General features: G+C 34.2%; 1 protein-coding gene across 1 annotated transcript; it reads left to right on the top strand.

The window, feature by feature from the left end:
- Positions 1-2,449: 2,449 nt before the first annotated feature.
- Positions 2,450-13,452, top strand: si:ch211-153b23.7 (centrosomal protein of 55 kDa). The gene is made up of 7 exons (XM_058396326.1): positions 2,450-2,855; positions 5,187-5,337; positions 5,920-6,063; positions 7,806-7,940; positions 8,056-8,256; positions 10,017-10,142; positions 12,668-13,452. Exons 1-7 carry the CDS (start codon positions 2,755-2,757, stop codon positions 12,893-12,895), a joined length of 1,086 nt encoding a protein of 361 aa, XP_058252309.1. The 5' UTR covers positions 2,450-2,754; the 3' UTR covers positions 12,896-13,452.
- The last annotated feature ends 525 nt before the right edge of the window (positions 13,453-13,977 follow it).

Below are 13,977 nucleotides of genomic sequence, written 5' to 3'. Positions count from 1 at the left end.
AGAGAGAGAGAGAGAGAGAGAGTTACTGGTAGATTGATAGAGAGATAGATGGAGAGAGTGTGTGACATTGATAGAGAAGGTGAGATGAATTGAAAGTCTCTGTTACAGCTACACTGACTGAGTGAGAGGGCAAGAAGGGTGAGAGGAGCTGCAGGTCTTATGCACACAGGTGTGTGTGTGTGTGTGTGTGTGTGTGTATTTGAATTGGAGCCAGGCTCTGAACATCCCATCAATGTAACAATGGGGATTTTTTTGCGATTTTTTTATCATCCACTATGGGAAAATCATACATTGGATCAGTTCAAAGAAATACAGCACGTAACAGCAAAAAGGGCTTTGCTAGGATTGGTGAGTGTAGCTTGAAATGTTTTTGGAGTTAGAACTGTCCAAATTTTTCATTAGAGGTCAATGGGAATTTTGGTCACTGGGAAGTTTCTGTAACAGAAAAACCATAATTCCTGTCAGTTACAAAAGCCATACACAGTAAGTCAGAACAGGTTGAACGTTTATGGGCAATTTGGTGCTTGTAGATTGACAGTTCTAGAAGAAGAAGAAGCTAAAACAGCAAAACAAAATGCTTTGTCAAGCCAACATAATAATCCACCATGTCCAATACACTCATAACTGAGTCCGTAATGCGATTGCTGATGGTATTTTATTGAAGCATCAATGAAACAAGCCAAAAATTACAGCCCATATTAATCTCACATGTAGCAGGTTTGCCACTCTGGCAAGACTGTCAGTGATTAGCTGCATGAATCTACAGCTTGTTTGACTTAACCTTTCGTATCATTCTGTGTGTTTTTCTTATGAATGCAATGAAACTTTAAAAAAGACTCAAAATATTTGTGTGTGTGTGTGTGAAATGAGCCTATTTGATTGATGCACAATATAGTGACCAGCTGGAAATGTAGTAAAATATTCCATTAAAGCAACTTTTAAGTGTAAATACCTAAATAATACCTTAATAATTACTAAATAAAACCCTTCAACAATGTCATGGATACAGAGTCAAGAGTATAACTGCCATGTAAGCCATGGGTGTAATTAGCTACTATATTATGTGTCAGCATCATAGTGAAATCAAATATAATATTTAAAATAATTAGATAAAATATCACAGAAGTTTTATAACCACAAGTACCATAACATTCCATATTAAATGTGTAGTATGTCCTTCTGTAATCACAGAAAACTATAGCATATTTTAAGTGCTGTGGGTATGGTTATATAGATGTTGTAATTAAATACATATAATCTAAATAAATAAATTAAATAAATTATGTAGTTGTTCAATACATAATTTACTGTTATGTAGTTGTTCAATACATAATTTAATCATCATTTTAGAAATCAGATATAATTTAAATTTATTAATAACAGCATTTTTGTAACAGTTATTAAGCAAGAAATTATTTTCACTTAGGTATTATGCAGTGTAGCTCAAGTGTACTTATAATATGTACTTTAAATGATTAGGGGAAGAGCATATTACCTTGCATCTATTAACTATATGCTCAGGGGGCTAGTAAAGTCTAATGATATTGGCAGACCTTGCCCAGGTTTAAACCACACTACTATTATATTTTCTAATCTAATTGGTAAAAAGGTTTTGATTAATTTTCTATAAACTATAATTTCTAATCTGTCTCTAGCACTTCATAATAATTAAAGGTAAAGCTGTTCAGTGAGTTCAGGACATTTTCTTTGTTGTATCAACCTCAACAGAAAGAAAAAAAAGAGGGGCTGGTGCAGGAATGGCTGTTATTATAAGTGATAATAAGGACTAAGTTGTTAAACAATACAAAAACACTTCAGGAAATTATTATACTATTATTAGAAAGTGCTTCACTTCATTCCTTACGTAACAGTTTATTTGAAGAAAAAAAAAGCATACTAAAATGCAGAACTAACTACAGATGGCATGTTGCTCAAAAAAAGTAATGCAATGTAGGACATTATTGCAAACATGCTAATATTTACTAATATATTGACACAAATGGTGTAATCTAAGATTTTTTTTCTCAAACCTGAAAAATTCTGACATCCATTTAATTATTTTACCTCAACCAGGGTAATCAAGATTCATGTATGATTAAACAATATTAATATCAAGGGGGTTAATGAGCATCTAGTATCTCATCATCTGTTTTGTTAGAGTTACATGCTGCTTCACAGCTATTTCTCACAAAATCAGATTTAGAAAGGATCCAAACACCAAGGCGCCAACATTTCAGATTATATCTAAAAGCTTTACATACATTTTCCATGTATTTAAGAGTTAAATAGTGACACATAGCAAGCATTGCAGTAAGAGTGAGAAGTCTGTGGTTTTATAATAAGGTTAGGGTTTGCAGACAGAAAGTCCTCTGAAAGCACGTTAGCGAGGAAATTCCCCTGATGTGTTGCGTCACACTTCCTTATTCTCCCCTCACTTTAATAACCATATCAACAAAACATTTATCATTTCAGGGTGTTAATCACATGATAGTGAACAAGGACAAGAGAAATAAAATCATAGCGAGAATATTTTCTTTTCTCATCAAACTTTCTCATCAAGCTCTGGAACACTGCTAAACACCACATTTAGTAGTTATACTTCCTTTTTTCATGCTTTGCATTTAAGTATAGGGGAATTATATTTAGACTTCCTGCTCAAGCGCTGAGTGGTTTCAGATATATACATTCCTGTTCGGTTGTTTGTGTTGGCAAGAGTTTTAATTATCAGAATAAATCAGAATAAAACATTCTGCCATGGATGGAAGCTCATTATCATCACTGTCAGAGGAGGAGTCTTCAAAACAGCTTTCTCTCCCTAAAGAAAAGAACGAAGAAAGAACATCACTCCACTCAGGGTAGGTCCATTTCAGTTTTTTTATTATTCCGTAATCATATTTTATATTAAATGTGATCAAAGTCTAGGCTATAAATGATAATTAGAACCATTTGAACTTAATAATATATGAGGAGATGCCATCTATTATTTATTTCATTCTATTTGTTAGTTTATATATGTGGAAACTAGACATGTTTGCTGTTTTTAGTACCATGATTGTTGTTTGCTTCTTTCCCAAACATGATGTTTGCAGGAAGATAGCCAAGTCAAGATTAGAAAGTAAATAAAATGTTTCCACACCATTTTATTGAAATATATGAGCTTATAATTTCTAATGACGGTTGACAGGTCATATATATAATTATAGCCAGTTTCGATAGATTTTGCAGTTTGTGACTTATATGAAGTATTTGCTATTCATTTTATTACTTTTATCTCTTTTTTCAACCCACTTTTGCAATTCATTCTAAACAGTTGGTTGATCCTGTTTAGCTTAGGCACAGAAGACAAAAAAAGATATGAGAGGAAAAATACACTGACAGGAGAAGGAAGGGTTGGTCTTTCAGAGAAACAGAGTGTATTTGTGTCATATCTTCTGAGTAGAAGTGTTAAAATGAGCTTCATTCAAGGAGCTCCAGCACCCACCTAAATCTGAAATCCCCTCTACTGCAAACTGTTACATTAATGTGTTGTGGGAGTTAGGTGTCTGTACAGCAAAATGTTATGCATTACTGTAACTTGTATGCCTCCATGTTAGAGGAGGGTAATGAAATCATTCATTATGAACTTTGCCTGAAATGACTATTATGTACTGCATGGGATTTTGCTGAAAAGTGTACTATTTTAGCACCATCACTAGTAGTAGAATGTCAGAAGTTCATGACAAGCTTGTTACAGTGAACATTTTTATAGGCCACATATATAATATGTTTTGTTCTGGTAGCACTGGAGCTGCTGATCTTTTCTGAGAGAAGCAAAACCTTCTGCAACAGTGTGATATGTGCTGTACTCAGTGTGATATGCTCAGAGGAGGACAGGTTTTGTGGTTTGTTGGTGTTCCCAGTGGGCCACAGTACTGGACATGTCTCTTTATATTCAGTGTTCCTTAACTTTCTACAAGTCAGATTTCTGGTATAACACAGTTCTATGTTGGTGTTCAAGGTGTCATTTGCCTCAGATGGAAGACATATGAAATACTACTGGTTACTTCACATAAATGGACATAAATATGCCATATAGTCAAGTTACGAAAGTTATCAGTACGTCATTTCGGTACTTTTTTTAAAGGACAAAACAACCCTGTTTCCACTTGGATTTATATTAATGGTCACTTTTTTGCTATTAATAACTTATTATATACCTTAGTAAGATATTCAAGTATTTACAGTGAAAATGACCTTTAAAGGTCACACCAGTATAGAAGAGAGGATGAATATCTGACAGTGTAAATTTTTTACTTTACATACTGAATGTTTAACCATTATTAAGGTTAAATTAAACCTTATTAAAAAAAATATTCTTCCACTCATTATTTATCATTACAATTAGATGCCATATATAGACCTAAAACAGAATACAAGACTACATTTATTTTCATCAACAGCAAAAGCAATGCCAAAGCACTGCAGTAACTGAGCCATCAAATATTCATTAAAGCACAAGATTTATAACATATATTGCAATGCGTTTTAGAAAATGCACACAAGCATTACTTAAAATAACACTTAGAAAATTATACATTTATTGTTGTCATTGTTTTCAATGACAACATAAGCCGAAGTGTAATTTATCTGTGTATTTTACATGTACATACACTAAAAGGTATTGTAGTGTATACTGGAATTAATTTCCGGAAAAAAAAAAAAAGAAAATTAAGTGAGAATGCACATAATAGCATAACCTGTTTGTTTTTTTTAAAGAACACATATTGTGTTTTTGTATTTTATTTTTCATTCACTGATGGTTGTGTTAAACACCCATGGAACAAGTTATAACTTAGGTTATTGCAGTTGTAAAGTCTAGTAAAGTATTTCCTTAAAGGTTAGAGTTAGACCTAGAGTTAGGAATTTTTAAATTACAGATTTACTGCTGAATGTTGAAAGCATCTAAACTGAAGACCCCTTCATAAAATGATCAATAAACACGTCCTTGCAAAAGAAAACAAAAAACACATATACAAATACAATTAAACACATATATCTGGAGTGTCTGCTGTACATATGGCTGTGAACGTTCTTACTATAGAAACGATAATGTGTTCGATGGAGCGCACCTTCTGAGCATTCAACAATTCCACATTGCTGTGGTATAAAGGCTTGATGATGCTTAGGTTTAATATGCTTGTTTACAGACAAGTGGAGGATTTGCCCCAAACAGAGAGACTCATCTCTGGAGAGGACCAGTTAACATTAATCACAGAAAGCATGTCCATCACATCTGCAGACCAGGAGAAACTTCAGCTGCTTAACAAGAACACAGAGCTTCGCAGACTCAACAAAGAGGTAGACCAAATCAACAGCACAACATATACAAACACAGCATTCCATTTTTGTTTACCATTACTGACAAGCCTTCATTTGTGCAGTTCTCTTAATTAACTCATGTAAAATAGATTAGCATGAATGATTTCAATTGCATTACAAAAATGGCTGCCGGGTGAGACTACACTCAGAGTAAACAGTGAGTTGCAAAGGAAAGTGAACTTTAAGCTTCATTCTAAAAAATGGATAGCAGTGCAGAAATGACAGCTTTTCTTCATTCTAATTTTAAAAGCATTCTCTGATTTATTGGGGTATCACAAAAAGCCATCTGAAATGCTCCCTGCCTGCATATATACAGCTGTGAGCGTTTGTGTGTATATATGCTGCAGCAGGATTTCACTGTGCTAAAATTATTCTTTTTTTTTTATATTGTGTTGTCTGCCTCCAATCCTTCTTCCATTTTATGGCATCACAAAAGAATAAAATAGGCCTGAGGATATACAGAGAACAGTTTAGCAGGAGGTCTGAATGAGAATGTGATGCTCACCCTCCTGGATTACACTGATTCTCTATGGTGTGTATGTGTGTGTGTGTGTGTCACAGCTTATGAAGCTAAATGAGGACTGGGACCACATTTACCGCAGCACGAGTGCAGGCCTGCAGCAGCGGGTGGCGGATCTCGAGCAAGAAATTTCGGCCCTCAAGCAACTCAATAGCAGACTGCTGATCAAAGTGGAACATGAGCAGGTACACACTCTCAGTGTACAGTGTCCACTATATCCTGATTAAGAGCCCAATAAAAAATATATGATTGCCTTCACTTTATTAGTGTGTCTAAAGGTTGACTTAACACTATACTTTTCATCTGAGTTATGAATTACAGATTTTGCCAAGAAGGGTAAGACAAAATTACTGACTAATCTTTTTAATAGTTTTCACTGTTGCATTCTGAATAACATCTCTAATCTATCTGGTAGATTATGGTCATCTCTTTATGGTAGAATAAAAACTCAAACACTTAAACATTTTTAAACACAAGGAATTGTAAATCAGTCATTTTTTATTATGTTTTCCAGTTTCTTAATTGGCAGATACTCTGTATGTGAAAGCTTTTCCCTAATTCAGAATAAAAGCCAATTCAAATGTATACAATAATATTTTGCCTATTTATTGCAGCCATTGAGATTTTTTATCCCTGAACTTTTCACAGACAGAGCACATTAGGTCAGAGCTGCCATTGTTTATCTTGTTAACTTGTTTTCAGTTTTGATACTGTAGGTTATGATTTCCACAATATATAACAACATGTGTGGAAAAATCATGGGCACCTGGCTTAACTTCACATACTCCTGGGCTTTCCCAGGTCCCACTTTGGAGAGACAATTCTCTAAATGATGCTATAGATTCACTGCATTACTAAAGAATTAGATCAGACTATGATTACTGTCTGAGCAGTTCATTCATGGCTGAAGATATTATCCTGCTCTAAAATCCTCTGGTCTGAGGCCACCAATGTCACTGCTTTGTACAAATGCTACTGGAGAAACATATAGAAATATATATTTCCTAATACAGCAAACCCTGTGGGGCCCCTCTCCATGAAACAACCTAATTACGCTGTCCCCAATGACTAATACCACCAACACCAACACCACCAGTAACTGTGTTAGTAAATCTAACTCTAAACCTGAATCAAATAGGTCAATTTGAATTTTATTCAATTTTGTCTAGTCCATTTTCCCTAACTGGGAATAACTGGGTAGAATTTGTATTAAATTTTATATTACAATATAAAGCTAAACTAACAAATACTCTATAGTTTCATTTACATGAGGAAAGTCTTTGGTTCTTCAGCATTTAGCAAGTCCAGATTGCTTGAGAATGCAAAACCAGGATTCACAGTCATCACTTCTCTGCCTTTGGATACTTGTTTTGGGTCATTGTAAAGATTTGTGGTATTTCAAAGCTTGTTGAACCGCCATTCTAGAACCTTAAATTTTCTTTAGAGATAAAATGTGAATTGTTATAAATAAATGTGCCAGGTATTATGGGTTTTGGCAGAGTTTCAGGGCTTGTGAAGTGCAGGCAGTTGATCAGGGGCATTGCATTCGGTTATCCAGTGACTGGAGCGTGTACAAGTTTCCAATCCAGTCAGGCACAGCAACACTTGGTTTCACTAATTAGGTTTCCTCTTAGCATTATGGAGTGGAGGCATTAGTGAAATCATGTGCTGTAAAGGGTTTGAAACAAATACTTGTAGATATTGCTTGCAAGACTGAACCCCTGCAGTAAACATAACACGATGTAGGTGCTGCAGCTTCTGACTTGTTTATATAATGAAATGGAAATCACCAGATGCTCGGGAAATATAAATGCCCCTGCTTTGGCATGTCAACAGATTCCATATCCATTTGCAGCATGTAAATACTCAGATTATTAGACAATGTACTGTTGCAAATGTTCACTATGACTAAAATCTGTGTTTGCAGAACAAAAGTGAATATTATGAACACACGCTGATGCAAGAGCTAAAGAAAAATCAACATCTTCAAGAGTACATCCGCCTCCTGGAGAGCCGTCTTCACCACACTGATACCCTGAAAGACTGGGCTTTAGGGACCCAGGTGACCTCTTGTTTGGTTGTGTAATCCGCTTGCTTTGTGTTCTGGCTATACATAGCATGACTCATCATTTTCTCATCTTTGTGATTTTCACATTTTTTATTTTCTTCCTTTCTAGAACACATCAGCTGTTGCCAGTCCACCAGAGATGCATGTCCTGGAGCGAAGTCCCAAATCCTCCTCTTCCACTGCTCCACCTTTAGAGCTCCATCACAGGACTAGGTCCAGCCGAGCACATTCAGAGAGCCAAGAGAAGCAGAATGATGCAAGTAAAGAAGTTCAGGACCTTAAAGAGCAGCTGGAAGCCTTGAGGTGCCAGGTGAGTGAATATATTGCACCAGATTGCAATATAGAGATAAATTTGTGGACAGATGGGGTTGTGTGAAGGATAAGTGTCTGAAAGATCAGATGGAAGCCTGCTCCCAAATTATATGCTCTCAAATTAAACTGCACACCATTCTGCAAGACTCAGTGATAATCTGTGTGGATAGATAGCACCACCCAGTGGATTTGATAATCAGACATCACAGAATTCTTCACAGTATTCACAGAATCCTGGACTTTTTTTTGCTCTTAGGTTGTAAATTACAAAAAAATGGTCTTCATTTTAAAATTAATAACGAAACCATTTTTACAAGAAATTGTTTCTTCTTAAAACTCCCCTTTTCTCCTATTCTATTCTCTTAGAATTCTAGTTATTTTCTAGTTATTTTCTTCTAAGAATAATTCAAAGCATTATAGCCTTAAATGCTGGCCCTGAAGCTACTAAAACTCACAGGGGCATGTTTAATTCTGATTATTAACAGTACAATCAAGTTCAAGTGTTATAATAAGGACAAGCTTTTAATAGGTATTGTGCCCATTGCAGGAGTATTTTATTGGAGTTGTAAGGGCAGCCATCTTTATTACGTTTACACAGATCTCCTCTACTTTGCTACATGCAAATTTCAGCAGATGTGGTAATAAAATATAAACTGATAAGCTGATTAAGATCTTTGTAGGGTTTATCTCATAATTACAACGGATGCCCTCTCCAGCTGCTAGAAACAATTAAACATGGCTATACTTTTATAATACTGTGCTTTGGGATTTCAGTTATGAGATTACTGTTACAGCTGTCAGACCCACAGCAACAGGTCAAATACTCAATTCCTCCATTTAGTTTAGATATTCCTTAGTAAAAGTTCCTCTTAGCAGTTTCAAGAGAAAATTGTTAGTAAAAGTCTCAGTGGTCAAGATTTTCGGTACTTTCAGAATATTCTTCAAATGGGCATTTCTATAAAAACATTGAAGACTTATTATGAACACTGCAGCCACGTCTTAACTATTCTCTTTTCAACATGAAGAATGAGGATAGATTTGTATTACAAAAAAACATACCTGTTTAATAATGGTTTCAACATCATCAGTCTGTTTATTCATCAAACTTACATTTAGAGTTACATTTCTGGCATTTGGCAGATGCCCTTATCCAGAGCAACATACAAAAGTGCATTGAGGTCTCCATCAATGAATACATCAACACTGGTTCACAGACTTAGGATACCATCAGCCTGAAACTCTGTTTGAAGGAAATATAGCACAATTTCTTTTAAAAATAAATAAACACAGAAACTAAACGGGGAAAATGTTAGTTTACTTTCTGTTAGCTACTTAACTGGATTGCTAACAGGCAGAGCTGCTATGGGGTTGTAGATATTTTAAGTGTTTGTCAGGGCATAGGAGATAAATATAATATCAGGGTAAGAGTTGAAATAAGTTTCAAAAATTATAGAAATAGAGATAGCATAAGGTTACTGTAGTGCAGATTTGATTTGGTCAATGGACACCTACTGTTGATATTAGCTATGCATTAGGACTCCAGCAATATCAGCAAATTAAAAACACTAAAAAATAAAAAAGTACTGTGTTTTACTCTGACAGCTTTGTTTTACTCATCTGATGTATTGTGTAGTAGATATTTAATGCATTTTTATTCTGTATCTGCTCATGGAGAGCTACATTCTTCCTGATTTACGTGAAGCACACTAAGGTTAAATTAAGGTTAAATGGGTGTTGTTTCTATTTTTTCTTTTCCAGACTAAAATCTATGAAGCAGACTATAAAATAGAGCACAAAGACCATGAACGCATGCTCCAAGAAAACAAGAGACTCCGACGTCGTGAAGGAGAGATGAGACAGCAGATGGCATTGTTGCAAGAGCAGGTGAGTTGGTGCACAGCCACCTAACTGTGTCTGTAGGGTGATTCAGATGCGTTTTGGCTTGCAATACACTGTTTACTACAGGTTTCATGACTATTCATTTTTACTAGTCAAGCATTTAAAAAAAAAGTCTTTTCTAGGTTAATTTGATTCAAGAACTGACTATATCAGGTTATTTGAAAATGCAGGCAACAAATTATATTTCCAGCTTCAATTCATTTTAGGCTATTTAAGAACTACATGAATCAATGTTCAAAATAATAAATCTGTGTGTCATGTTACACTCATGTGGATAAATTGATGGCAGACATAGCTGAAATCCTCGATTCTGTAACTGAGTCAAATGACTAAATGATTCTAAGCAGTGGCCTAGTCTGTGATGGGTAGACATAAATATATATTGCATAGAAACTCAGATTGTTTATATTAGAGAGAAATTAAAGGCAGCTCCTCAGTAAGAACATTGATATTTTAATGTAGAATTTTGGCAAGATTTTTTTTTTTGCTAAAGCAATTAAATTAGACATGTTAGCTAGTTAGCAAGCAGTTGTTAGTTTCTTATTCTTAATCTGAACGTGCAAACTTCATTAATATGATAGTTGGCTAAGAGGAAAGGCACAGCTTATCTGAACAATAGATTCTCTACCATCCCTCCAGCTAAAAGGAGGGACAATAACCATCTTTTGTTGGTGTCGAATCGCTAGTATGTGGTAATAACAAAGCAAAAGAAAGAAAGAAAGAAAGAAAGACAGAAAGAAAGAAAAAGATTGCTGCAAAGTACAGCATGCTAATGTTCTACTGAAGAGGTAGAACAAGCAAATACAAAAACTTGTAATTCAAATAGATGTTCCAGTAACAAGTTTCTGACAGAAGGTTGTGGTACTATCATGTCATTTTTCAGGCCATTTTATCAGGTGAACCCATCGTATAGACTCTCTATAGGTCTATTATTACTGACTGTAACCCATTTGTTTAATCAATGACAATGGACAACTATAGTACCACCACTGAGTAGTGGAATATTCTGAGCACAGCAGAGTTACTGACACCATAGTGTTTTGTTAGTATGCTGCACAGGTATGAGTGAGCAGCAGCGTTGATGGGGTTTTTATTGAATGGTAGACGGGCCACTGTCTGTAATTGAGTACCTAAAAATTGCATTTATATGACAGCAAAGGGCAATTATACATAATAAACAGGCAATAAAAGTTTATTACTGTAAGTATACTGCAGTTCAGTGGTATGTGTATGCAAGTTTAACCTTATTTTTTTAAACAGTTTTGCATGGAATCTTCACAAATTATATGATTAAATAAAGATGAAAGAAGGTATAATACATATTGGAATTTTGCCCCAAGTGAGAATAAAAGAGATGGCTAAGTTAAAGGTAACATGATAAGCACACCAACAGGTGTTGTTATTCCCCAGAAGATGGTCCATTCTTATTGCCATTATCCACATTATTATTCTTATTGAAACCTAAAACCCCAGTCTACTGAAAGATCAACTTTCAGTCTAAGAGCAAGACGCCATTCAATTTCGTGAAGTTTAGGCAATTGTTCAATTTTTCAGTCTACCCTGAGCATGTCAATAAGTAAAAGAGACATCAACAATAAGTCCAGTCATTAAAAAAACATGATTCTACAACCAGGATCTTTTGTTGTCTTGTTGTCTTATTTTTGTTAATGTTCAACAAATCAATTTGTCTGTTAATATTTAGTAATAGTAATAGTAATATTAACATAAAATTAATTTTGAACCATAGTTTACTAAACTATATAAACAAGGCCCATTAATGTTTATTAAATAACTAAATAGTAATAATTAATTCATTTTTGATAGATTATATGACTTTTATTCCCTACTATAGTTTATGTTAGCTGTGGGGTTAGGAACATGAGTGTATAGATGATTCAGTATTTGGGGTACCACTGAACCCTTGTAGCTCTTAAAAATCTTTTTTTCAACTCTGAATGAATCATGCATTTTATCATTTAGAAATGGGCAGTAATATAATATTTTGTCTTTAAGATGTCTTTGTTGTCAGTGGCTTCATTTTGTTGAAATTAACAGGTTTCATTTTTTGTCACAGAATTAGAAAATACACAAAATGTGATTACCTATTACTCATCATAATAGTAGAAGGGCATGCTATAATGATTTTCTAATGATTTTGTAATAGTAGTTTGAGCTAACAAATGAACTAACAATTCAAAAGTAATTCCATGTTGAAGTCCTTTAATTTAGATAAAGTGTAGTTAAGTTGGGTTGGGACAGGCAATAATGTTGTAAGTACAATAGAGAGGTTCTGTTTAAACTTATTTATTTGAATCATGCACATAGTTCAAGAACATGTTACCTATATGTAAAATATATTTTACCTTTATTTATATTTGTAAATGAAATATCAAATGGGACAGAAAATGTTTGATACCCCAATCAATATATCACCCTTGTACTACATTGTTTGTGTCCAAAGGTATTATAAATAATGATCTAAACAGGATACTTGTTATGCTTCTATCCAGCTGAAGGTATATGAGGATGACTTCCAGAAGGAGCGCTCGGATAAGCAGCTCCTGCAGCGCCTTCTGATGAAGAAAACTCCAGCGGCGCAGGAGCCAGCACTAATCCACCGCTGTAATAATGACCAGGAGAGACCAAAAGGAGAGAGGAGAAGGTTAAGAGAGGAACACAGAGGAGCTTTCATGTGTCCAAAACACTGTGAGAACCGTGGGCATCTGGAGTACCCCTGAGACACACACAGATTCAGCTCTAAATCTGATTGTATCTAAGGCTAAAAGTATTACTATTTTTATAACTGTGATAATGCATTTATCAGACATTTTAGCTTGTTGCTTGGGCCTAAAAACAGATCCGCGTATGTTGACAGGTTCAGCAAAGAATATTGTTTTTGTATCTAAAGGCACAGTATACACTTATAGTAACATTTTGAGAAATAATTTAGCTTTAAAAATGTATTTTTCTGAGGCTTTATATTTAGATTTGTATGACTTTTCTTATGCTTAATTTTTACTATCCCTCTTTTATTCTTATTAGAGGAATGCTACTGAATAAATGCATTTTATATAACAATATGCATTTCAGAGTTTAATCCTATTCTTTTTTACTTGCCATATAAAGCCATCCTGGTTATAACAAGCCTTGTATTATGTACCATTATAAGCTAATCTGAAATGATTACACCATATTTTCTATTTATTGTTATACATGTTACCTGTTTTTTAAAACTTCTCCTTTTTTGAATAAACATACTAGATTTAATGTATGTTTCATACTGCATATTATATATATTTCAATTAAATCAATACTTTGTCATTTTCTTTATCAAAATCTATAAATAATCTTGCATTTTCCTATTAAACACCACAAACAAACATCTTCATTTAGAAAATGTGCATATGTCATGATATAAAAGAGTACACTGAGTTATACAGATTTGATTTTATTTTTATTTTACATTTTTATTCTGTAATAGATAGATAGATAGATAGATAGATAGATAGATAGATAGATAGATAGATAGATAGATAGATAGATAGATAGATAGATAGATAGATAGATAGATAGATAGATAGCATTAGTATAATTTGTTGAATTGTTCTTATAAATTAATAGTTTTATTTGTTGAGGCCAAACACATTTCATAATCATTTACTGACTTGCCAAAGACCTGACATGGGGTCATGCACTACAGTATTCATCTGTGAATAATTTGCTAAAGCTTACACAATCAGCCTGCTGACATGGAGTCATTTTGTGTTAACACAAGTGGAAGCAGGGTCACTTATTTGAAAAATAACTAACATGTTAGGTC

This window comes from Hemibagrus wyckioides, linkage group LG08 (genome assembly GCF_019097595.1).
Source record: "Hemibagrus wyckioides isolate EC202008001 linkage group LG08, SWU_Hwy_1.0, whole genome shotgun sequence".
Lineage (NCBI taxonomy): Eukaryota > Metazoa > Chordata > Actinopteri > Siluriformes > Bagridae > Hemibagrus > Hemibagrus wyckioides.
The sequence above is the reverse complement of the archived record's forward strand: the minus strand, read 5'-3'. Positions and strand labels throughout refer to the sequence as shown.